General features: G+C 47.5%; 1 protein-coding gene across 14 annotated transcripts; it reads left to right on the top strand.

The window, feature by feature from the left end:
* The first annotated feature begins 1,315 nt into the window (after window positions 1-1,315).
* PRDM8 (PR/SET domain 8) lies at window positions 1,316-21,730 on the top strand. Of its 14 annotated transcripts, none has more exons than XM_033214304.1 (9): window positions 1,527-1,652; window positions 7,328-7,552; window positions 8,947-9,044; window positions 11,579-11,705; window positions 13,789-14,038; window positions 14,389-15,197; window positions 17,492-17,712; window positions 18,701-18,932; window positions 19,331-21,689. In XM_033214304.1, the coding sequence occupies exons 7-9, from the start codon at window positions 17,494-17,496 to the stop codon at window positions 20,944-20,946; spliced, it is 2,067 nt and encodes a 688-aa protein (XP_033070195.1). In that variant the 5' UTR covers window positions 1,527-1,652; window positions 7,328-7,552; window positions 8,947-9,044; window positions 11,579-11,705; window positions 13,789-14,038; window positions 14,389-15,197; window positions 17,492-17,493; the 3' UTR covers window positions 20,947-21,689. The 14 variants fall into 14 exon arrangements, with proteins under 14 accessions (XP_033070191.1, XP_033070190.1, XP_033070193.1 ...); XM_033214311.1 differs by having other exon boundaries at window positions 13,789-14,558; window positions 15,059-15,197; XM_033214310.1 differs by having other exon boundaries at window positions 13,789-14,644; window positions 15,059-15,197.
* Window positions 21,731-22,582: the final 852 nt, after the last annotated feature.

The raw sequence follows: 22,582 nt of genomic DNA, 5'->3' as shown, positions 1-22,582 counted from the left end.
CAGGTTTCTGAAAGGGCTCCCTGCTTTTCCTTCAGCTCAGTCCTAGGCAAGCAGACCCCCTGCCCAAGCCTCCCTCCTGAGATCCTGCATATGCTTTCTTGCTAAATGACTCTTAGCACCGCTATCTCCTCACGGGATACATCTGTTGGGTGCCTCGCATCCTCAGCTCCACTTTCATCTCTTCTATCTCAACACATTGTTTCCTCCACTCCTGGTGCCAGGGTGGAAGGAAGCCATCCCGCCCGGCCGCGCTTGGGGATTGGCAGCCAATGAATGATTGGCAGCGGGCATCTCTGTCAGAGCTTTGGCATGCTGCAGAGTAGAAGCCCCGTGCTAATGAATGCCATCTACACCTACCAGATGTGCCACTGGGTGACATGCCAGATCTTTTACATAATGCCATTCTGCCGGACACAAGACAGCTGGGGGGTGGGGAGGGGTGTCTTTTAATGCTTTGGGATGGGAGTAGATCTCGCTTTCCTTATTTTACTTCTTATTCAGACCACCCGCCACCACCCATACACCCAATCAGCTCCCTTTACATTGGGCCAAGGCTCAGGGCATCTCTCTCGGAGACAGTGGCGAAGCAGGAGAGTTTGAGTTCCCAGGACATATCCCCTGTCCTCTGGCTCTCCTCCATGCTCATCATTTCCTTGAGTTCGCTCCCTGACTGCATCCAGATTCAGGAAAGGGAAATAGCTTTCAAAATTAAAGAAATAAAAGCACTAATGGGATCTGAAATGAAAGGAAGAAAGGGGAAAAACTACACTTCCCATTCCCGTCCCTAATATTCTCTTCTTTCCTAGTCTGAATGTGCAAGGATGAACTTCCCACACCCCACCCCTTTGGCAGCTTCTGTTCTTTCCTCTTCCACCGTACACAGGAAACGGGAGAGTGTTTATCCCCAAGGGTGATATCCTGTTAGTGCCGGTCCCACGTTCTGGCTGAAGTAGCTGTCTTAAGGTGGAGTAGTCCAAAAATCCGTACCGTTTGGGGAGGAATGTTTCCTGGAGTGGGATGGACAAAGTGGGAAGAGAGGAAAATGAGCAAACCACTTCTGACGGACAGCGTGTGCGTGAGCGTGTAGGAGTGCTTAGGTTGTCCTCGCCCACCCAGCTCTCCATCCCCAGAGGGAGAATGACTGGAGGAGGCTGGTGGTTGCCAGGATGGTCCCCTCTCTTTCGCTAAACCTGCGGATACCGGGCTGCCCCGTAATCCGTGGGACTTGAGAAGGGCAGGCCTCCGCTCCTCCTCCCCAGGGGCCATGACCCTCACACACCCCCACCCCCACCCGCCACACCACCCCTCTCGCGACACACACGCAGTACTTGGGGCGACTGGGCGCCACTCCCACGCCAGAGCCCTGCACCGCGCCCGCCTGGGGCCGAGCCGCCTGGCCCCTTCTCTTGTACCCCCACCCCCGCCCGCTGCCTAGGCTCCAGATGGCGGCTCCTTGCGCTCGGCTCGCGGCCCCCAGACGCCGCCCGGCAGCAGCCGGCGGTCGCTCCCTCCCTCTCAGCTGCTGCAGCAGAGACCGGGGCCATTTCGCGAGGCGGACGGGCTCCTCGGCAGGCTTGGATTGGGGTGGGAGCGCGGCCGCCGAGGGGCCCGCAGTAGCTGCGCTAACGGGGAAGGAGCCCCACAATCCCCAGGTAAGGAAGCCACGGGGCAGGCGCAGGGTGGGGAAGGAGGAGCCTGAGCGTGCCGGCACCCAACCCTCTCTCTTTATTGACCTTCCTCCCCGCTACCCCTTCATCCTGGGCGCGGAGGGCGCAACAGTTTCTGGTCCAGAGCACCCGTAAGAAGCAGGGAGCGGCCGCACAGCAGCCAGAAGGGGGCGCCAGCACCCAGGGGCCGGTGCTACCGGGTTGGCTTTGCCGGGGCGTTCCGCCCCCGCCCCGGGGAACGGTCCCTCGGCCGCAAAGATGCCCCCTTCCGCTGGAAAGCGGTAATGCCCTCCGCCCACCGCTGCCACCCCTTCCTCATTTTTCTCAGTTCTAACTGTACTCCTCTCTCGTTTCCTTTTTGCTTCTCTCTCTCTCTCCCTCTCCCTCTCCCTCTCTTCGTCTATCTTTCTCTCTGACCTTGTTGTCTTACTTCCCCCTCCCTCCCCGCTTGCACCCCGACACTTTTCCTTTTCTTTTCTGATCACTGGCTTAGGGGGAGGGTTTGTCGCCCGCCGGGAGGTAGTGTGGAGGGGATGGACGTGTTTCAAGCTCAGACTCTGGCTCTGGCTCCTCTCCTTAGGTGCCTCCCTGGGTGCTCGCGAAAGCAGCCCTGAGAATGGCAGCTCTCAGAGGTAGAAGTCATTCTTTTCGAGGGACAGGGCACGGCGACTGTTTGATTGGGGGGTGAGTTATGCATTTGGAGCAGCGCTTCCCTGGAAGGCAGAGCTGGGGATTTCCCTTGCAAGACGGATGCTTGAAGTTCACTGGCTTAGTACTGAGCCCCTTTCTCCCACCGAAAAGTCATGACAGTCAAGAGTCTCTCTCTCTCTCTCTCTCTTTCTCTCCCTTTCTACCGCTCTCCAGAACCCTAAAGACAGCCTCCCTGAACAGTCTTCACCGTTTTTTTTTCAGAAGCAGTTGCGCTGGGGGTGGGGAAGGGGAGGGAAGGGACATTGAAAGGCCGCAGTGGCTGGCATCTCCGGGCCCGTCCGATGTCCTCTCTAATCCCCCAGTGTTCTGGCGCGTGCCCACAGTGCCCCCAGACCCTCCGCTCGCCCGTGCGCCGAGGTCGTCGGGTTTTAGACCCAGAGAGCACGTTCCGTAAGCTCCCGGCCCAAATCCCCTCGGAAAAATTAATCACAACGACCAGCGGATGCAAAATGTGTGCCTGTGTTGAGTCTGTCTTTTAATCCCGAACGTAATTCTAAAAAGCAGCATCAGACAAGAGCTTTATTAATCCCTTACACGAGCAAATGCGATCTCTGACCTACTAGACTTGTTTTCCTGCAATTTCACAGAGTTAGCCTCGCTAGAGGAATGTGCAAGGACAGAAGGGAAACTGAGGAGACCCGCGGCTCATTAGCGAAATAATAGGGTACACTTCAATAAAAATGCGGTCCTGAGGTGGAGTGGACTCACCGGCAAGGAGCCCGGAAAGTCGACAGGGGCGGCGGCAGAGTGAGTGATGGTGATTGAGAAAGGGGTAGGATTGGAGGAAGGGCCTCAGGCACAGTGTGGTTGGAAGCTGGAGTGGGAACCCAGTTCTGTCTCTTCCGAAGGCTTAGGACCCATGTGACTTAATTTAGGGCACTTGCGAGGGCACTAGGACAACTGGAGGGGCGCACCTGCCATACGGATGAGTTCAGAGTTTGATCTCTTGGGGCCTGTTTCTCGCACTTGAGATTTCACTATCATGTCGTTCAATTAATCATATTTCCCCTCTCCCATTTTATTCAAAACCATCTTCCAGTTCCCTCATAATCGTAATTTGCGTCATTGCCTTTTATCGTTGATTAATTAGGAAGCCGAAAGTGATAATGGAGGGTCCGGCCAATAAATTAGCTTTAGGAACAGACAGACGGACATCCGAGGCTGCTGCATGGGTGGGCACTGTGGCCGGGGCCACCGTCGCTGCGGCGCTGCGCAGGAACGGGTTAAGGAAAAGGCGCTTGGTACTGGCTGAATGGAGAGATCCACTCTGAAATAAACCCGGTGGGCACAAGGGAAAACTTCTCACTACACTAGGTGGAGAGACTCCTGTGACGCTTAGCTTTTCCCGTTTGGTATAGAAAAGGAAGGACTGGTTTGGTATAATAATGGAGAAAAGGAAGGCTGGAGTAGGATAAGAGTCAGACTCCTGTTTCTTTCAGAGGCCTCCCTACTAGTGGGTAAACAGGTTTAAAGTCTGGGCCTTATTAGGAGCCTGTTTTTTTTCCCAGAACTGGAATGTTAGATTTACTTTTGCATCCTTTCCTTCCTCTTTCCACTTACCTACTGGTCTGAAAGAGGGAAGAAAGAAGGGAAGAAATGAGGGAGGAAGGAAGAGAGGGGAGAGAGAGAAGTGGGGGTGGAGGGGGAGAGAGAGAGAGACTGTTAAGATCAGATCAGTTAACTCTCTGGCCAAAAAGGAAAGTTGCTAATGTGGAGTTGCTCCCTGCCCTCAAAGCAGCAGCAGCTCTGGGCGGGTAGGGTCTCCTCTTTTCTCCGCTCATGAAATCGATCACGCCTCCAGAGGGCTGAAGGAGAGCACTTTGCCACTCTTCACAGCTACACCCTGGCCTCTTTAGCTTTCAATTGAAAACCAATTAAAGGTTTCTATAAATCTGTTAGTGCCCTTTTATCTGGGGACCCCTGATGCATGCGATATTGCCCTTTAGATGCCTCTTCCATGTTTTGTTTTACAATTGTTGTATCAATATAATGCAGCCTTTCTTCTCCTGTCTCTATAGATACAGATACACAAGGAAAACCAAAGCTATTCAGGCTCCTCATTTGTCCAGCAGCCTAACAGTGGTGCCCTTTCTCTGCTGCTGCTTTCCCTGCTTCGGGAGCAGCAGTTATGGTAGAAGCAGATGGCTACTGATTGGGGGAGCTTTGTGGCTCTAATACTGAATACTTTATGGAAAAGGACTTTATCATGCTTCGTTGGGCAGAGGAACAAGGGATGAGATTTATGGCCAGGAAAAATAAATCTTTTTCCAAGTTGTGGCTCCTTCTCACCAATGTCTCCTTTGCCCCCAGGGTAGAATACTGAGGAATTGGTTTTATTTTATTCTCCTTTTTGCTAATGGAATCTTTTACTCAGGATAGTGGACTAAGAGCTAGAACTTTACGAAATACCCCAGGTTGCTGCTGTATCAGCATTCTCTGCCCTCAGGGAAAAAAAAAGCAGAAGAACATCATTTTGAATGCTGTTTCAGGCCATGTTTTCTTGGATGTCCTCTTAGTTGATGGGTAAAATATCATTGTCCATTATTTTATTATCTATGAAGAACAGAAAAGAAGGATGATACTGTGTTGAAGGAGAGGGGAAAATGATGGGGCATTTGGTGATGCAGGTATGCTTCTCTACTTTGAGAGGGTCTAAGCTGTGAAGATAATTAGGAGATGTCTGCAAATTTAGGGTTTGGGGCTCCAAATTGAATTTCCAAGGTTTGGGGGATATACAGAGTCCAACCCTATACTGGAGGCCTAGTTTGCCCCAAGATAGTCCATATCGTTTCTCTTTTCTTCTCTTCACCTGAGTTTTACTTCTCTAACTTCTCTTGAGTCAGGTTTATTCCGTGTCTGTTGTTGGGTTGTGCTCTTCCTCTATACGCAAGGGGATGCAACCTCTGGCTCCTCCTGTCCTCAGAGTCTTTTCTTCTAGAGTAATGTCACCCCCCCTTCCTGAGATCTATAACATAAAGTCACACAAAAATGCTCCAATAGAGCCCCAAATGCCTACTAGCAACCTGGCACCAAGAGATGGCAGTCAATCCCAACTCTGGGTCTCCATTCCCATTTCAGACAGACTCTTTGTCTCCTTGATTTTTGAAATGTCATTTTCTGTTCAAGAAACATTTGTTGAGTGTCTTCCATGTTCCAAGTCCCTTTTCTCTGCCTTTTCAATTATTTTACCTTGTAACTAAACACTAAAGAGAAAAGGCCAGGAGGACAGGCATTCAACTTCCACAAGGGTCCCCTAACTTTCTGCCACAAGCTACTTCCTTCCAACTCTCCAGGCACTACCACCCCACACACTGACATACATCTTTGCATCTTGTTTCTCTCCAAAGAGGAAAAAAAGTGGGAGGAGAGAGCTGAGATTTTTAAAATTCTGTTTACCTAGCATTCCAAAGCAGAGGACACTGAGATGCTTTAAACTTTGGGCATTTATTTCATGCTAGGCTGAATGCTCTGCCAGCCTCATCACACTTAATTCGTATGCTGACCCTTTAAGTATGATGTTATTGATGTTAAATATTATAATATCCCTATTTCACAGATCCCCCCTGCTTCACAGGAAACAAAAGCATAGAGATGCTAACTAACTCAAGCAAGTGGCCTAGCTGGGATCTGAACCCAGGCTTGACCTGCAATATTCATAGCCACTCTATGAAATAGATGTTGTCTTTACTATTTTACAAATGAAGATACTAAAGTTCAGAGAGGTTACGTGATTTGCTCAAACACACAGGTAGGAGATTATAGACCCAGGGTTGAGACCTGAGTGTTCAAAATCCCAAACATCAAACTCTTAACCACTGCCTCTTGGATCCTTCAGAAGGAAGAGCAACTGGGAACCCACAACTGACCGCTATTACCTGATCCCCAGTCCTAGACTGGGCGGAAAGTTTCATATAACGTGAGACGGTGGGCGTGGGGAAAACGTAAATCTCCCGTTCAGGGCTGCGCCTGCGCGGAAGCGGCGTGGGTTAGGAGAAGGAGGCTCCGCTGGGCTTCGCGAGCCAGACAGGGGGCCCCGTCTGTCATGCGGCCCACAGTGCTCCTCTTGAAGCCAGCGTGCGGGCGCTGGAACAAGGAGTGAGGGCAGCCACGGGGGGAACCCGCCCTGCACGAAGCTCCAGTGCCAATGGTGTAGCTGCTGCCTCCGGGCACTAGTTACCTCGTCCCGCCAAGCTCCTGTACTTGGGCGTGTAGGGGAGGGCTGGAGCCATCCACCCGGTCCGCATCTGAGCCACAGCCCTTCACAGGAGTGGGGAGGTCACGCGCACTGTAGGAGGCCCAGAGCCCCGGTCAGCGCTGGGAGGCCCGGTGCTCCAGGTTTCTCTGCTCACTCCCAGACCTCGACTTTTGGCCGCGGCGCTGGAGTTTACCATTAACGTGTTCACATGCTTCTCATTCCACGGAGTCGCCCGGATGAGCCTTTAACAGCCTGACTTACCCGCGTTTCTAACGTGGCACAGCGACCCTGACCCTTCGCACCTCCACCAGGCCTAAAGAAAGAACTCGCAAGATGGGCATGGGAGGATGGAAGTCAAATATCAATCTACCAGGCCAGCCTTCCGCAGCAAACTGATTGCTCTTCCATTAAACCTGGGGTGGGAGTAGGAGGTCTCTTGGAAAGTGGGTGCACAGTACAGTTCCCAGTTTTCTAATGAGGAAGCAAAGGCAGTGTTAGTAACAATAGGCAGCTCTGAAATGGGCATTTAGTATGTACCAAGCCTTGTTCTCTGCTTGCTAAGTATCAACTCAGCCCTAACTTTATGAAAAGGGTCCCTTTTATGCCCTCAGTTCACAGATGAAGGACTGAAGTACAGACCGGTTAAATTACCTGGGGGCGGGGGAGTGGGGATTCAACCCCATGCAGTACTGGTTCCCCTATGGAGTTGTGGGCTTTCCTGAGCCTGAATTGTTGGTCCTTCTTCTTGGGTCAGTTCTCCAGACTTCTAAGGAGAATGTTCATTAATGAAAGCATTGAGACCATCTAGTGTCCAAGACTGAAATGAAACTAGCCCTGGCTTTTGGAAGTGATCCCTTACCATCTGCTCAGCAACTGGCTTTCCAAAGCGCGTTCGCCCTCGTTCCCTTAGAGTCCTCACTGCGATCCGGGAGGCAGCTCTTGCCAGCTTTAGTTCAACCGGAGGAAAATCAAGGCTGAGGTAGGTCACCGGCAGCCCAGCTAGTAAAAAATGGGAACACAGGCTCCTGCCCCGCGAGACGAGATCAGGCGACCAGCTGCTCGAGGTCGTGCACAGAGGCAGGGAGACAGGGTGGTGGAAAAAGTGTTAGGTTCTCGGAGACCCCGCCCTTGGGACGCCTTTCCGCAGGTAAAGTGGTCACCTAGCGGGAAGCAAGTGATGGCATTAATTGCCGATGGAAGGCTAAAGAACAAGGGAAATGTGGTGGGCCCTTGGGAACTGCATTTCCTCAGGGTTCATCTGGAGCGTACCAAGCGCGCAGCTTGGCCCTACACTGCCCCACATTCACGGTTTGTGCACTGTGCCCCTACAAGGGCGACGCTGGGCAGATGATGGCTTGTTTTGTTCTGCCCTGGTCGCCTCCTGTGTCAGGGCTCTGCACTCTTTGGTGAATCAGCTCAAATGATGTGATCTGTGTCTGCGCCTCCTGACACTGTGGGGGCGTTGCCCTCCTTGGATCTCTCCCAGGGAAACCTGGTTTGCCCACATTGAAGTCTGTCATTTGACCTTCTCTGCACTCTTAGTTCTGTCGCTGTACCTTTCACTAAGACATGGGCATCGGACAATGTAGACATCAAGAAGTGTTCGAGTCTAGCAGGCACTTCTGTGCCTTGTCTTGCTTCCCAAACTCAGGACTCAAACTCAGCTGTGTGGGGCCTTGAGGAGGAGCCGCTAATTCAGTCCCGCAGGTTACAAATAAAACTCGTTGCACTCAGTGCATTGGCATTGGCTTTCTCGAGGATATTTTCAAAAGTTCAGGAGAACCCCACTTATTTGGAACACAGATGTCTTAGGACTTCAGTTTTAAACTGACTTTAGAATATAGATAATGCTGTGGGGTAGCTGATCACACACACAAGATATTAGATAGTAACAGTATACTCAGGAAATATATTCTTTATAACTCTATTCAATTTGCTCCCCTGGGACCAATTGCTGTCCTGAATGATTTCACACAAACTATTTTCTCAATATCATCTTACATGAAAACATCCAAAAAAGAGAACTGGCTACTTAATGGACAAGCATCCAAGTAAAATGACAGTCCTACAACTTATTTTTAATTGATGCCTTTGACAACATTCACCCCAACCTTCTTAAACACACACCCATACCCATATATGCATAGAGGACCATTTCTGCTCAGGTATAAAGTTATTCAAGCCTAAATTAAATTCTAGGCCTAGCAAATCTCAACATCTAGGTCATTATATTCAACATGTTTATTCTTAGGAATTTATGAGTGTTTTAATTAGCAATTCTGGGTATTATTTCTTTTAAAAATAAGAGTTTTCATTTAAACTTCCTTAAAAGGAGATGATGAATAATATCATGGTTACTATATTACATTACAGATACTATCAAATCAGCCTGGGAGGCAGCTTTTCACTCAGCAAGTTCAAGAGAACACGTATGTTGCAATCCTTGCCTATTCTTGCCTCCACTTCACAATGTAAGTCCAGAAGTGTTTATAGTAGTCATGATGTTGCTGCATTTGTGACATGTTGATCTTTGAATTTTTTTTAGGAGACCACGTTTCCAAGTATTAGCAGTGAGGAAAGACTTACATTGGTAGCTTTCAGGTGTTTGTGAAAATCTTCTGAGAACTAACAGCTTTTCTTATAATGTTTTGGGAGACATCCCCCATTGATGCTAAATTAATATCCCTGGATTAAATCATAGAACACCTGGGATTAATTGAACTGAAATCATACAGTTTTCACTCAGAGTTCAGTTGGCAATATGATCAAGGGAGCAGTTCGGGAGGATAATTTGTGAAGAAATTGAACCATATTTCCAAGACTTTTTAATACAATGTGAATCATCACTATTGTGACTCCTAACTGGTATATACTTCTCAAATCCTCTCTGTCTCTCTCCTTCTTCCTTTCTTTTTGCTTTCTTTCTCTTGCTTCTCTCTTCCTTGAGAAAATGAAACATCTCTCTCTTTGGGCCTCAGGAAAGTGTACCATGGGTTTATTCCAAGCACTGGACATTTGTGTCCCCTGCCTAGACCCCTTTCCCAGAAGAGCCATGCTTTCTGTTGCTTTTCCCCCAGTAGCCCAAATTCTCACAGTCCATGCCTCAGAAAGCTAACTGGGATTAGATGCCAGGAAGTGTAGTCTGCCCAGGATATATATGCTGTGTGTCTATCGTTGCCTCTTTATTTAACTCAGGAATTACAATCCACCTAAAACAGAGAGGAAAAGGGTGGCACAGAGTTACTGAATCTTGGGATGATGTCCATTCTCCTGGCTGTGTGAAGAAATTTGATGTAGAGCCTCTCAATATTATCACATTCCCAAGGCCTAGAGTTAGACTTCTCAAATTCTCATTTGAGATTGCTGGACACCAATTTGAGACTGCTAGACATCCGCTGATCCCCAGTCTGCCTAAAAAGCCAGACCCAGAGGGTAAGGAGGTTCAGAGTGACTGATGGAGACCTGGCTACAACCAGCCAACCCCCCTCACACTGAGATGCATTCAAAGGGTGTGGTGTCTGAATCTAGGAAGGACTTTGGAACCTATGGATTTGACAAAAATCCAGGCCTTTTCTTGCCAGATCGTTACATACTCATCTTGGGAGGAATATAAAAGTTGGGAGAATCCAGGGGGTCAAAATAGTGGATATTGGATTTGGTTCAGAGGTCATACTCACACAGATGAGTATGAGGCACTTATTTCATATCTGTTGGTAGTTTTGCACAATGTCACTTCGGTTTGCTAGCCCATCTAAAAGTCATACTCAGAGGCTATTAAGCCAGTTGACTACAACCCAGATCCAGGAGAGGAAGATAGTAACATATAGCCTTTAAAGACTATCCCGTTCTCAGCTGAACTCCAACAGAAGTGTAAGTAAAACTTGGGAACACTCAGAGAGAAAGTTTTAAACTTGAGAAAGGTAGATTATCATTGTAATGATAATGATGGTAGTAGTAGCTACAGGAGCAGCAGGATTTAAAGCTGGACTGTTTATGAGGAAAAGCCCAAGAGAGAAAAGTATGAGTCAGGAGTAATGATCCCTACAGTTGGGATCCTGAAGTGCTTCCTCACAGGCTACAAAATTACCCAACTCTAAGTCTCTGGCTTTCCCAGGGTCAGCCTGGAAAACATTTGCTTATGTAATATCCAGTGAGCCAACTACAATACTTAGTGTGAGGAACAGACCCAAACTGAGTTTGCAGTGTATACTTACAAAAAACAAGTACCCCTCCCCACACCCTACTCCTTCACATCATTGTTTATCCAACTCAGCAAGCATGCCTCTTCTCACCAAGATGTAAAACAAACAAACAAACAAACCCCTCTGGGTCTTTTTAAAAAACCCACCATGTATCATTCTCTTGAGAAAAGCAAAGTGGTAGAAAATGAGTTAACAACCCTCTGAACAATATTTTTGGCACAGGCCTGGTGTTTTTCTTAATTGACCAGCCCATCATTTCTGTTTCTCTTTCATGTACAAGTAGTCAATAAGGTTTATCCCCTAAAAAGTTCCTTATTTTGAATGGTGAGACGAGGTAATGCAATTCTCCTCCTTGAAGATCTATTCTCTGCCTCCCTCAACCCTCACAGCCCCTTCCAGAGACCTCCCTGTGGGAAATTAATAAGCTTAGGAAGGAGCTGCCACTGTCTGCTCCATTGGCATCCTCTTATCTTCCAGTGTGTGGGTTTTTTCCCCCCTTTCACCATGAATTGCCATACTCTTTTGACAATCAAGCCTTTGCTGGTGTAGTGCTTTGGCAATAGAGTTAGAGGTGGGTAAGCCAGAACCTAGAAAGATATAGAAAAAGAAAATCAGTGTGTTTTCATTCTCATAGGATAATAATCTTTATGTGAATTATTCTTGGAGATGTTACCTGCCTCTTATCAAAGAAGTTGAAATATTTTGGGCTCCATTTTTCAACCCTAGGAAGAGAAAGGGTATTCCCATTCTAATACTAAGAATTAAAATTCCCTTTCTTACCCTTTCTCCACCCTCTCACTTAGGTCATAAAAGGCACCTCGGGTATCATTTATCAACCTCTCTCCAGCCCACTCTTCCAAAATAACACTACAGTTTCCTACATGTGTATTTTTGCCAGGACTCCAAAGAGCCTTGCTAAAGTGGAACAAGGTGAGCATGCCCAGTCTTCATTGTCATTCTTCTAATTACTTAATTGGAAATAAAATCCTAGGGAAGAGAGCTCCAAATATATGCATAAACCCATTGTTCCATGTGAATTACATAAAACTATTGACTAGGTACATTTTTATAGTACTGTCTGAGGCTGAATAAATGTCTCAACCCTCCATTTAGTATCAGTGAATTCCAGTAGGTATTAATGCAGAGTGATTTCAAAGTAGTTTATGTACCATTTTAGCCCATAAATTTCTACAGAAATAAAAATAATTTGTAGATTTTCTTTATCCCCTATTAATGATTGTCATTTAGGACATTCATATTACCAAGCAAAATGTGTACCACTTAAATTACTGGAAAACTCTCCAAGTAAGAACTTTGATTTAATTTTACTTATATTGTTTTGTTATGTCACTTATTTAACTCATAATAAGAAGGGTAGGTCAGATTCATAAAATGTGAGAAATTCTGATATTTAAGGATCTTTACCTGAAAGCAGTAGGAAAAACATTAATTAGAGGGCAAAAATGTAAAACTGAAATGAAGCATCTGTTGGCCAGATTCTCAATAAATCACTCCCTTCTCAGATGTATAAAATCTTTGCAGTTTTCTAGCTTGAGACCTAAAAAGGTCAAGCTGTTCCACCCTGAACTTAAGTATCAAAAACATTATTTTATGCAAACTGGAGTCAAGGTTTTAGTACCTCAAAAGAAACATAGTTTAAATGGTCTCTATATTTAATAAGAGAAAGGCCAGGCACAAGAAAAATGCCTTCCATTTAGAGTTTATTTTCTAAAGTCCACATTCTGGAATAGAGGCTTATATATTTACAATATGTAAGATAATTTTTTAATGCTTTGCATGGACAGATGACTTTTCCTGAAAGATAAACTTCCAATGCTCTAAATAACAGCAAAAGAAAGCACTAAGGAGTGTTCTGTTCAACAGATTAATGAAATTATGTTCTTAAACACCACTCCTTACACACCGTATTGCATTTATCAGTCTGTAGTTTCTAAGGGACCCCATGACTCTCTTATGGCTACTTTTCTTCATTAACTTGAAGTTGTTCACAACCATGCCTCTTCTGCCCTTTACTTTTCTTCTTTCTTCTACTTGGAATTAACTTATGTTTCTGGCCACTATTCTTCAAACCTGAGGTTTATTTTCCAGATGTTTGAGACATTATTTTCACATTTCTAATTCTTCCACTCATTCTTTAAAAAAGTATTAGGGGACAATGTGTCCATGCTTGCTTGTGTGTGTGTGTGTGCGTGCGTGTGGAGAGAGAGAGAGAGAGAAGTGAATCTAGTATTCAATGGAGCAATCAGTTATAAGACAATTGGTAGCTCAGTACAGCTGCAGATTCTTATATACAGACATGTGAGAGAGCCCTCATTGCACTAAGCCTTGATCATTAGGAGTCACCCTTAGCCGAAGTACATAAAATTGCATATAGCCAAAGTACCTACAACTGCACTTTAAGAAGCTTTCTTTGAAAAGTCAGTAGCTAACCTGAAAACCAAGGAATTCCCCACTTTCTCTCAAAATATGGGGATTTGACAGCCCTTCTTTCTGTGAATTTCAGTTTAGTTCTAGGCAGCAATTCGCAACTTGCCTGGGGTACTGACCAGAAAAGAGAAGGAAACAGAGAGAGAGAGAGAGAGAGAGAGAGAGAACAAGGAAGAAAATGAACTTCATGGGAAAGTCCTTGCACTTGTTTCTCCTCAGGAAAATCCTCCCCTGGCCTCCTAGGACTGCAGTCACCAGGCTGTCAAAGCCTCCATACTCCACTGAGTTCCAGAGAAGGGTCTCAAAGCTGGGAGAGGATCAAACTAACATGATAAGCTGCTTTTTGCCAACTCCCCAAATACATTATTTCAACAACAACAACAAGGAAAAACAACAAGGAGGCTGTCTCCTTAAGTTGTGGTTCTACCTCCTCCACTTTAGCCAGCTGCACAATCCGATTTATCCTAATGCTGACAGATTGCCCACTTCAAAGTAGTGGTGGTGTGGGTGGGGCTGAAGAAGTTGAGAAACTATCTATACCACTCAAAGGCCTTTCTTCCCTTAGGAGTAGAGAATTGAACTGTGAAAAAGAAGCCCGAGATCCCCCAGCAAAATGATGTTGCAGCCCTGTTGAAGGAGTCAACTTGCAGGCTGTTAAAGACCTCAAGTCATTAGCATCAGCTGCTGCACTAAAGGGGCAAGTCAGCGCCTCTAAGTGGCTTAGCGCACAAACGAGGCTCCCGAGACGGCCTTGGCAACTCCATCCCCTCCTCCACCACCGGCTGGATGCGAAAAGCTTTCCAGAGCCCATCTTGGTAATCATTTTTATTTTGAATCACCCTTGCCTCGCAACCCCAAGGCCTCGAAGTGCCAACAGCACCCATTATAGGACTCCCTCTGGGGCTGTGCAGATTCTGCACGAAGCAGAGGGCAGAAAAAATACAAACAAAAAAAAACCCAGGAACTGTTTGAGTCCACTAACCTGCGCTCTTCCCACCAACCTCCGGCACCCCACCTCCGCCCACGTACCCGTGTCCTGGGACTAGGAGGTACCGTTATGTCCCCTTCCGAGGTCTGGTGACATTCTCACTCCAACCTCATCTCCCGAGCCATGGAAAGGCTGAGCCAAGTTCTCACCAAAGCGCATCCTTTCTGAATTTTGCAGGGGGAAGATTGGTAATGTTGGCGCTCCTGAAGAGAGACGACGCCCGTTTATCAACCCCAGGCAACTAGCGGCGCAAATCAGCGGTGGCTCCAGGGCTAGAGAATCCCTGGGGCTAACCGCACGTCTCTCTCCCTTTCACGGAACGCGGACTCCGGGGAAATGCGCTCGGGGTCCGCACGCGCTGGGTGTCCAGCTCTCTGTCATAGCTTCTCCAAGTGCCTAGTGAAACGGGGAAAGGCCCTCTCCAATCCTTTTGGTACCTTCCTTTCCAATCCTGAAACGATTTTCCCCTCCTAGCCGTCCCAGAGGGCCCCAGCTTTAGGAAGAGGCGGGCCGGGACGCTCTCTGAGAGGCGTTGCCACCCGGGGTAGGCGCTCATGATCTGCGGGGCGCGGGCAGGCCGGGGAAAAAGCTGCGAGGCAGGCGGCGCCGGAGGGAGCTCCTGGCCCAGCAAAGAGTTAAAGGGAGGGGACGTGGGCTGTCACGCGTCATTGGGCAGATTATGTGCAGCAAACAAAAAGTGTGTGTCTGCGTGCCAGTCAGTCACTGCATCGGGTCCATCTGTACAACTCTCTCCGTTTCTCCGTCTCCCTCTCTCTCTCTCTCCCTCCCTCCCTCCACCCCCCAATCTTTTTCTCCCCATCTCTCCATCTCTCTCTTATCTCTTTAGGAAGAGCCTAAAAGACAGCAACACCAACACCTCTTGACATGGAAATACACTGATACAATAGGCAAAAAGAAACACTCGATTGCATCTTCCGGGTTCCAGGTGGCCTTATTTGGTAGAGTCTATACTGACCTTATTCCTGGTAAGTCTATTTGCATTGATGTGGGAGGGGGATGGGAGGAAGGCAGTTTGGTGGAAAGAGTAGAAAATTTTGTCTTCCGTCTCCTTATTATCCAGAAGAGAGAGAAAAATAATTCTTGAGGGGCTCTCTACTGCCAGTAATATTGTACAAAAGGAGGAGCGGGTGGGGAGCACTTTGCCGGAGAAGCCGGGGACTGGGGAGCGCGCGGCCGCCAGACAATGCCTGCCTAGAGGGACGGGCTAGCGGCGGGCAGCAGCGACCGGCTTTCAGAAAGCCCCACCGGCTCTGGGGTATATTCCCAGGGCAGGCGGATAAGAACCTGGGCCCAGAGCGGGGCACGGAGCTGTGAAACGTTGGGTGGCAAAGGCGACCGCACGCGGGCCGGCGCTCCTAGACTCTTGCCCAGCGGTTATTGTGATGGGCTTGAGGCTCGTGGTCGGCTGGCGCGGCGACTCTGACCGCTATTAGCGCGGCGGAGTGAGGACCTTTTCACCGTATTGTTAGGTAGAACTGCATTTTAATGACTGTGTCCCTGCTGTTGCCCGAAGTGACGGGGGCGACCTCCCAGCACAATGAAATGCTTGTGTGAAAGAGATTTTTAAAAGGAAGAGAGAAATTGGGGCATAAAACGCTGAATTGAAGGAAATTGAAAAGAGGAGAATAGGATTCCGTTGAAAATGAGATGAGAGGTTATGGGTTTTTTTAAATGTATTTTAATTTGAAATGAAAAATCAGGATGTCTATCTTGTATGGGGTAAAAATGTCCAGGGATAGATGATGTAGAATAATAAAGTTTCTTCTTTATGGATATTTTCCCTTATTTCTGCTGTCTGGTAGGTACAGCCCAACACTTGACATTTGGAGGATGCAAGAGGATGAATGGAAAATGAGACAAACCAAAGTTTTAGACTATGTTAGCTGGAATGGGGGGAAAAAAGCACACCTTGTAGTCACACGTGTAAGGTTAATTGGTTAATATAAATTAAAATAAAAACAGACGTCGCTAATATTACTCCATAATGAACAGCTTTGCAGGAAAAGAATTAGATCTACTCTTTCCTGTTACTTTAATTATACAAAACATACATAAATAATTGCCAACGGTGACATTATCAGGAAACAACAAACTTGGAGGAATCTTTTGATTAGTTTGAAATACTAAGCAATGCAGCTAGTTCAAAGCTAGTTAAAAAATTTAAACATCTGTTTTTTGTTTTGTTTTGTTTTGTTTTGTTTTTTAATAATAAGTCTTGTATGGGGTGTCCAGAGGAAGGAAAATGTCCCTTTATGACAGCTTAATAGAGAACCCTCCATTGGGGCATTACTTTCTAAATTGCTGTGGATTAAACAGCTGGAGAGCCCACTGAGGACTGCTCAAGGAGGGCTGCCCCCTCTTGCCCAAAAAGGGTCATATGGGGTAGGGGAAGTGAAAAGTTACCAGTCATTACACACAGTATTTCAGACTGGGGACACTTTAGGCCTGTCCTGTACCTGCTCACTTCATGAGCTACATGTGACTCAATCCACCCCCTTGTATAACAAGGTAACCGGGATTCACTCTCATCCATAAATAAGCATGTCCAGAAAAAAAATTACCTCTGCTTGCTGCTTTTAATTAAAGCCTCAGAGGAACAGTGTTGGATTATGGTAATGAGCAGACATACGTCCCTTCTTGTAGGCTGCAGAGAAAGGTTAGCTGACACAGAATTAGTGGCCCTGACACTCCACTTGAAATCCATTCGCCATGCTCCGCTGTCTCCGCCTGCTCACTAATGCTGCTCCCCTCTTTGGAAGAAAAGGAAAAAACCAGCTCCCGGGCACCCAGTTCAATACATAGGCAGAGGTACTTTTCCCCAAGGGTTAGAAGTTTCTTTCAGTAAGGGAAGTCTATAGGCTGGTTAAAATATGTGTGTGTGTAATATATAAATATATATAATATATACGTATAATATATATATAATATATATATTCTGCCTTGAACTTCACCTCCAAAATCTACCCAATCCAACATCAAGGTAATGCAAAAATGATCTAGTCTTCCCCAGCCCTTTCTTTACTTTCTTCCAAGCAGTCAGCTCCAGATTTCCCACTATTCTAATTATTTTAACAAGTATCTCTTAGTTTTCATCTTTAAAATATGCCATGTTTATCTCCTATAATTTTGAAATAAGAGCTATGCAAAAATCAGGCAGGTGCAAAGAAAATCTGCCTAGTATTTGAACAGTTCTGCCTGGGTTAATGGCAGTAAAAGCAGTATTGTAACTCACTTTCTTTTGCTGTGTGTCTATCTCCAGTGATGGAGGATACAGGCATCCAGCGAGGCATCTGGGATGGAGATGCCAAGGCTGTCCAACAATGTCTGACAGATATTTTTACCAGCGTTTACACCACCTGCGACATCCCTGAGAATGCTATATTTGGTCCCTGTGTCCTGAGCCATACTTCCCTATATGACAGCATTGCTTTCATAGCTCTCAAGTCTACTGACAAGAGAACAGTACCTTATATCTTTCGGGTAAGTCTCCGCTGGAGCTGTGTAGGTGTATGAGGGTGATGTCCTGTTGGAAATGGACTAAAAATAATTCTAATGACAAGTGGAGACAGGTTTTGCCTGTGGAAAATGCAATAAAGCAAGCAATCAATTTCACACATCAAAAATTAGAAAAGGAAAATTAAACTCAAATTATTGTCAACTGATTTTTTGGAATAAATGACAAAATTTGATTTGGAATGTTAGAAATATCTAAATCAGTGCTTCAGTTCTGGTTTATCCTGGTGATGAACATGACTTCCTAAACTCTGGGAGATTTCACTGGGGTGGAGGCTATTTGCATACTAACTAGTTTCTGCAAGTTCTTTGACAAGTATTGGGTACATTTGCCTTCCATTTGAGGAGGCTTCTTCATCCCCTAAATATTAGTTTCTTTGGTAATATTAGCTAGTGCCCAGAGTTTGTATTTAAGTAAAAATGTTAATGGTTTTGATAGTAAAGCATCATTAAATCCATATGTCTGAATTGGAAGATAAAAGGCCTCTCATTTCCTGTTCTTCTTTACAAAGAAAAGCTATTAATTGTTTGAGCCAGGATTTGGAACATGATTGCCATAGCGTAATTTCTAAGATTTAAGCTTGCTTTATTTCTGAAACAAACAAAATTCTCCATACCTTTGTAATGTGGGATAACCTAGAAGTAAACTCTCAAGAGGTTAACACTAAATTCTAAGAAGAAATTTCCTCAATTAGTATTCAACCAATATATAAAAACGGTGACTTAAATAATCTATATGATTGATGCAGTGTTTCAAAGGATGGTTATCTTGCCTACTGGTTACAAACATGAGGACAGGTCCCAGCTTGGGCCAAATTTTTGGAAGCGTGGTCTCAGATAATTTTTGGAAAAGAATAACATAGAAGAAATGGTCTTGATTCTTCTGATTTCATTCTCTCATGAGGGTCCCTCTCCCCTCTCCTTCTTGTCTTTTTTCATCTATTTCAAACCGCAGGTAGACACCTCAGCAGCAAATGGTTCCTCCGAAGGTCTCATGTGGCTGCGGTTGGTCCAGTCGGCCAGAGATAAGGAAGAGCAGAACCTTGAAGCCTATATAAAAAACGGACAGCTGTTTTACCGCTCTCTTCGCAGGATTGCCAAAGACGAGGAGTTACTAGTTTGGTACGGGAAAGAACTGACTGAGTTACTCTTGCTCTGCCCCTCTAGATCCCACAACAAAATGAATGGTAGGTTGGCTCGCGACCGGCGTGTGGGCCCTTAACTAGCGGGGGAGAGACGCAGGGAGCGGCAGGGGCTCATCCGGCGCGTTGGCGCGCCTTTCTTCCCTTTGGGTGTCTCATAGGAAGATTCTGAGATATAGTTCGGAATGAAGCTAAACAGATAGGTGAAGATAAAGCAAGGAAACTTGACTTGTTTGCTGTATTCCCCCCAAATCAAGAGGGAAAGTTAGATCAGGTTGGTCATTCTTTTCTCAGGCACTCAGGCCCTGAGAAATGAAGGTGGATTTGTCAAGGGGATGGTGGCAAACTGGCTTGGGGGCGATGCTGAGTAATCATGTGGTGTGTGTGTGTGTGTGTGTGTGTGTGCGCGCGCGTGCGTGTGTGTGTGGTGTTTGCTCACTAAGCAGGGTCGTCCCCTTACACATGCCTGGAATGCAGCCAACGTTTCCAGTTTGAGTTCCCCTATGTGGCGCATCTGCGTTTCCGCTGCCCCAAGAGACTTCACAGCGCTGATATAAGTCCCCAGGACGAGCAAGGCGGCGGCGTGGGCACCAAGGACCACGGGGGCGGCGGCGGCGGTGGTGGCAAAGACCAGCAGCAGCAGCAGGAGGCACCTTTAGGCCCGGGTCCCAAGTTTTGCAAAGCCGGTCCCCTCCACCACTACCCAGCCCCCTCCCCCGAAAGCAGCAACCCACCCTCTGCCGCCGGCGGCAGCAGCGCAAAACCATCCACAGACTTCCACAACCTGGCCAGAGAGCTGGAAAACTCCCGGGGAGGCAGCAGCTGCTCCCCAGCACAGAGCCTCAGCACTGGCAGCGGCAGCGGCGGCGGCCACCAGGAGGCGGAGCTGAGTCCCGACGGCATCGCTACGGGCGGCGGCAAAGGAAAGAGGAAATTCCCGGAGGAGGCGGCGGAGGGCGGCGGTGGCGCGGGTCTGGTAGGCAGCCGGGGCCGCTTCGCAGAGCGGCCCCTCCCGGCCTCCAAGGAGGATCTGGTGTGCACACCGCAGCAGTACCGAGCCTCGGGCAGCTACTTCGGCCTGGAAGAGAACGGCCGCCTCTTCGCGCCGCCCAGTCCCGAGACGGGCGAGGCGAAGCGCAGCGCCTTCGTGGAGGTGAAGAAGGCGACCCGCGCGGCCGGCCTGCAGGAGGAGGGGACCGCCGACGGCGGGGGCGTCGCCTCCGAGGACCAGGACGCTGGCGGCGGCGGCGGCTCCTCCACACCCGCGGCCGCGTCGCCGGTAGGCGCCGAGAAGCTGCTGGCCCCGCGGCCCGGGGGCCCGCTGCCCAGCCGGCTCGAGGGCGGCAGTCCTGCGAGGGGCAGCGCCTTCACTTCGGTGCCGCAGCTGGGCAGCGCGGGCAGCACCGGCGGTGGGGGCGGCACGGGCGCCGGGGCCGCAGGCGGCGCGGGCGGGGGACAGGGCGCCGCGTCGGACGAGCGCAAAAGCGCCTTCTCGCAGCCAGCACGCTCCTTCTCGCAGCTGTCCCCGCTGGTGCTGGGCCAGAAGCTGGGCGCGCTGGAGCCATGCCACCCCGCCGACGGCGTGGGCCCCACCAGACTCTACCCCGCCGCCGCGGACCCTCTAGCGGTGAAGCTCCAGGGGGCCGCGGACCTGAACGGAGGTTGCGGGTCCCTGCCTAGCGGCGGCGGGGGCCTACCTAAGCAGAGCCCCTTCCTGTACGCCACCGCGTTCTGGCCCAAGAGTTCCGCTGCCGCTGCAGCCGCAGCTGCTGCGGCGGCCGCGGGGCCTTTGCAGCTGCAGCTGCCCTCGGCGCTCACGCTGCTGCCGCCCTCCTTCACCTCGCTGTGTCTGCCCGCGCAGAACTGGTGTGCCAAGTGCAACGCCTCCTTCCGCATGACCTCTGACCTGGTGTACCACATGAGGTCGCACCACAAAAAGGAGTATGCGATGGAGCCCTTGGTGAAGCGTCGGCGAGAGGAGAAACTCAAGTGCCCCATCTGCAATGAGTCCTTCAGGGAGCGCCACCACCTCTCCAGGCACATGACCTCGCATAATTGACTCGGAAAGGACCCCAGCTTTCCGCGCGCGCGCACGCACAGTCAAGCCACCTGCAGGAATAAACACGCGAGAACATCCACCGCTTCCTTGCACCCCGAAACACTGCACAAAGATACGTACATTCACCACTCCCCTCAACGCGCACACACGTCCTCCCCTTCCGGGAGCTTCATTCAAATATTTACCCGGGACACACACACCCACCCACCCACACACATACACAGACACACACACACACAAGAGCCAGGATGGTGGATTTTTGATTGGGTGGGTTGTTTGAGGGGGTTTTCTTTTGAATGCACGCATTTTCACTTTCCCCAAAACAAAGGTACATTTTTTAAAATGTCATATATTGCAACATATTGATGCATTTGTCATACGTTTCTACTTAAATTATTAAGCACTTACGATTTAGATGTAATAATTATATGTAAGGGCAAAATTTATTTTAGATATAAAGTAAAGGAGGAGGGTGAGATGCTTTCTGCATTTCTTGATAGTTTGTGTTCTTACAAAAATAAACAAAATGAATAAAAAGGGGTCGCCAGTCAATTTGAGTTTCCAGGGGGAAGTGCATGTATAATGAAATGATTATGGACTTCAATGAAGAATGTCATCAATTATGTAAATATGTATTTCTTTTTAATACAAAGTGTAATTTTGTGCCAGTGAAATGGAGTCTGAATAGTTATGTGTTTCTTTTATCCCTGGAAATATTTATTAAACTTTATAGTTTATCGGAGTATGTTGGATGCTTTGACAATAAATGACTATTTTCTTCAAAGCAAATATGTGGAAAGTTTTTAAATTTTATTGTTGTAACTAAGGACTATACTTTGAGTAAATGTCATTTATTTTCACTGAATTCCTGAAAAGAAGGGAAGAAACAGCATAAGAGAGGAATGATAAACCTGACACCATTTGCATTTATTTACTCTAAGCCAATTTTGAGCCTAAAAGAAGGTAAGTTTTTATTATCACTTTGAAAATATTTAGCTGGAAAGTGTTGCACCTCTTGATCGAAGACAAATCATTTAGACAAAGATGCCTGCCATGCAGCTAACCTGTCACTGGGACACCAGCATTCTTTTCAGCAGCAGGATAATTAGCATCTTCACAAATGGCCCGAGACAAACAATGTTCAGGCTGGGATCTGTGAGACCAGATTAAAAGCCCACTTTAGGTTCTGCTAGTGATGGCTACATAGAAGGGTATCTTGTACTCTAATGTCATTACAATGGCATTCTGTCATAATCTGTTTAGTGATCCTGTGGGGGAGTTTCCCTAAAAACCAAGGTGAAATGACTGTAGTTTGATCATGGTCTATGTATTGCAAGGCCCAGCTTTCCTTATAAAGGCATTGACAACTGCATAGCCTCTGCAAAAAAAGTGTCCTGAAACGTTATAATACAGAAAAACCTGACAATTTGCCTCCTCTTTCTACTCTTCCCTTTATGAAAAGTACTTCTGTACTCTTTACATACTGATAATAATTCTTAGTTAAATATTGAGTGTACAAAGTCTAGGTGTATGTGATACGACCAGTAACCATTAGACATAAAACCAAATGAACAATGATCCTTTAGGCCTTAGGATAGCATGCACTTAATCCATAGGCATCTTCATAGTCACTCTG

The sequence above is a fragment of the Trachypithecus francoisi genome, unplaced genomic scaffold, assembly GCF_009764315.1.
Source record: "Trachypithecus francoisi isolate TF-2019V2 unplaced genomic scaffold, Tfra_2.0 Lachesis_group1, whole genome shotgun sequence".
In the NCBI taxonomy this organism is placed as follows: Eukaryota; Metazoa; Chordata; class Mammalia; order Primates; family Cercopithecidae; genus Trachypithecus; species Trachypithecus francoisi.
This window is presented reverse-complemented; position numbering and strand designations above follow the sequence as displayed.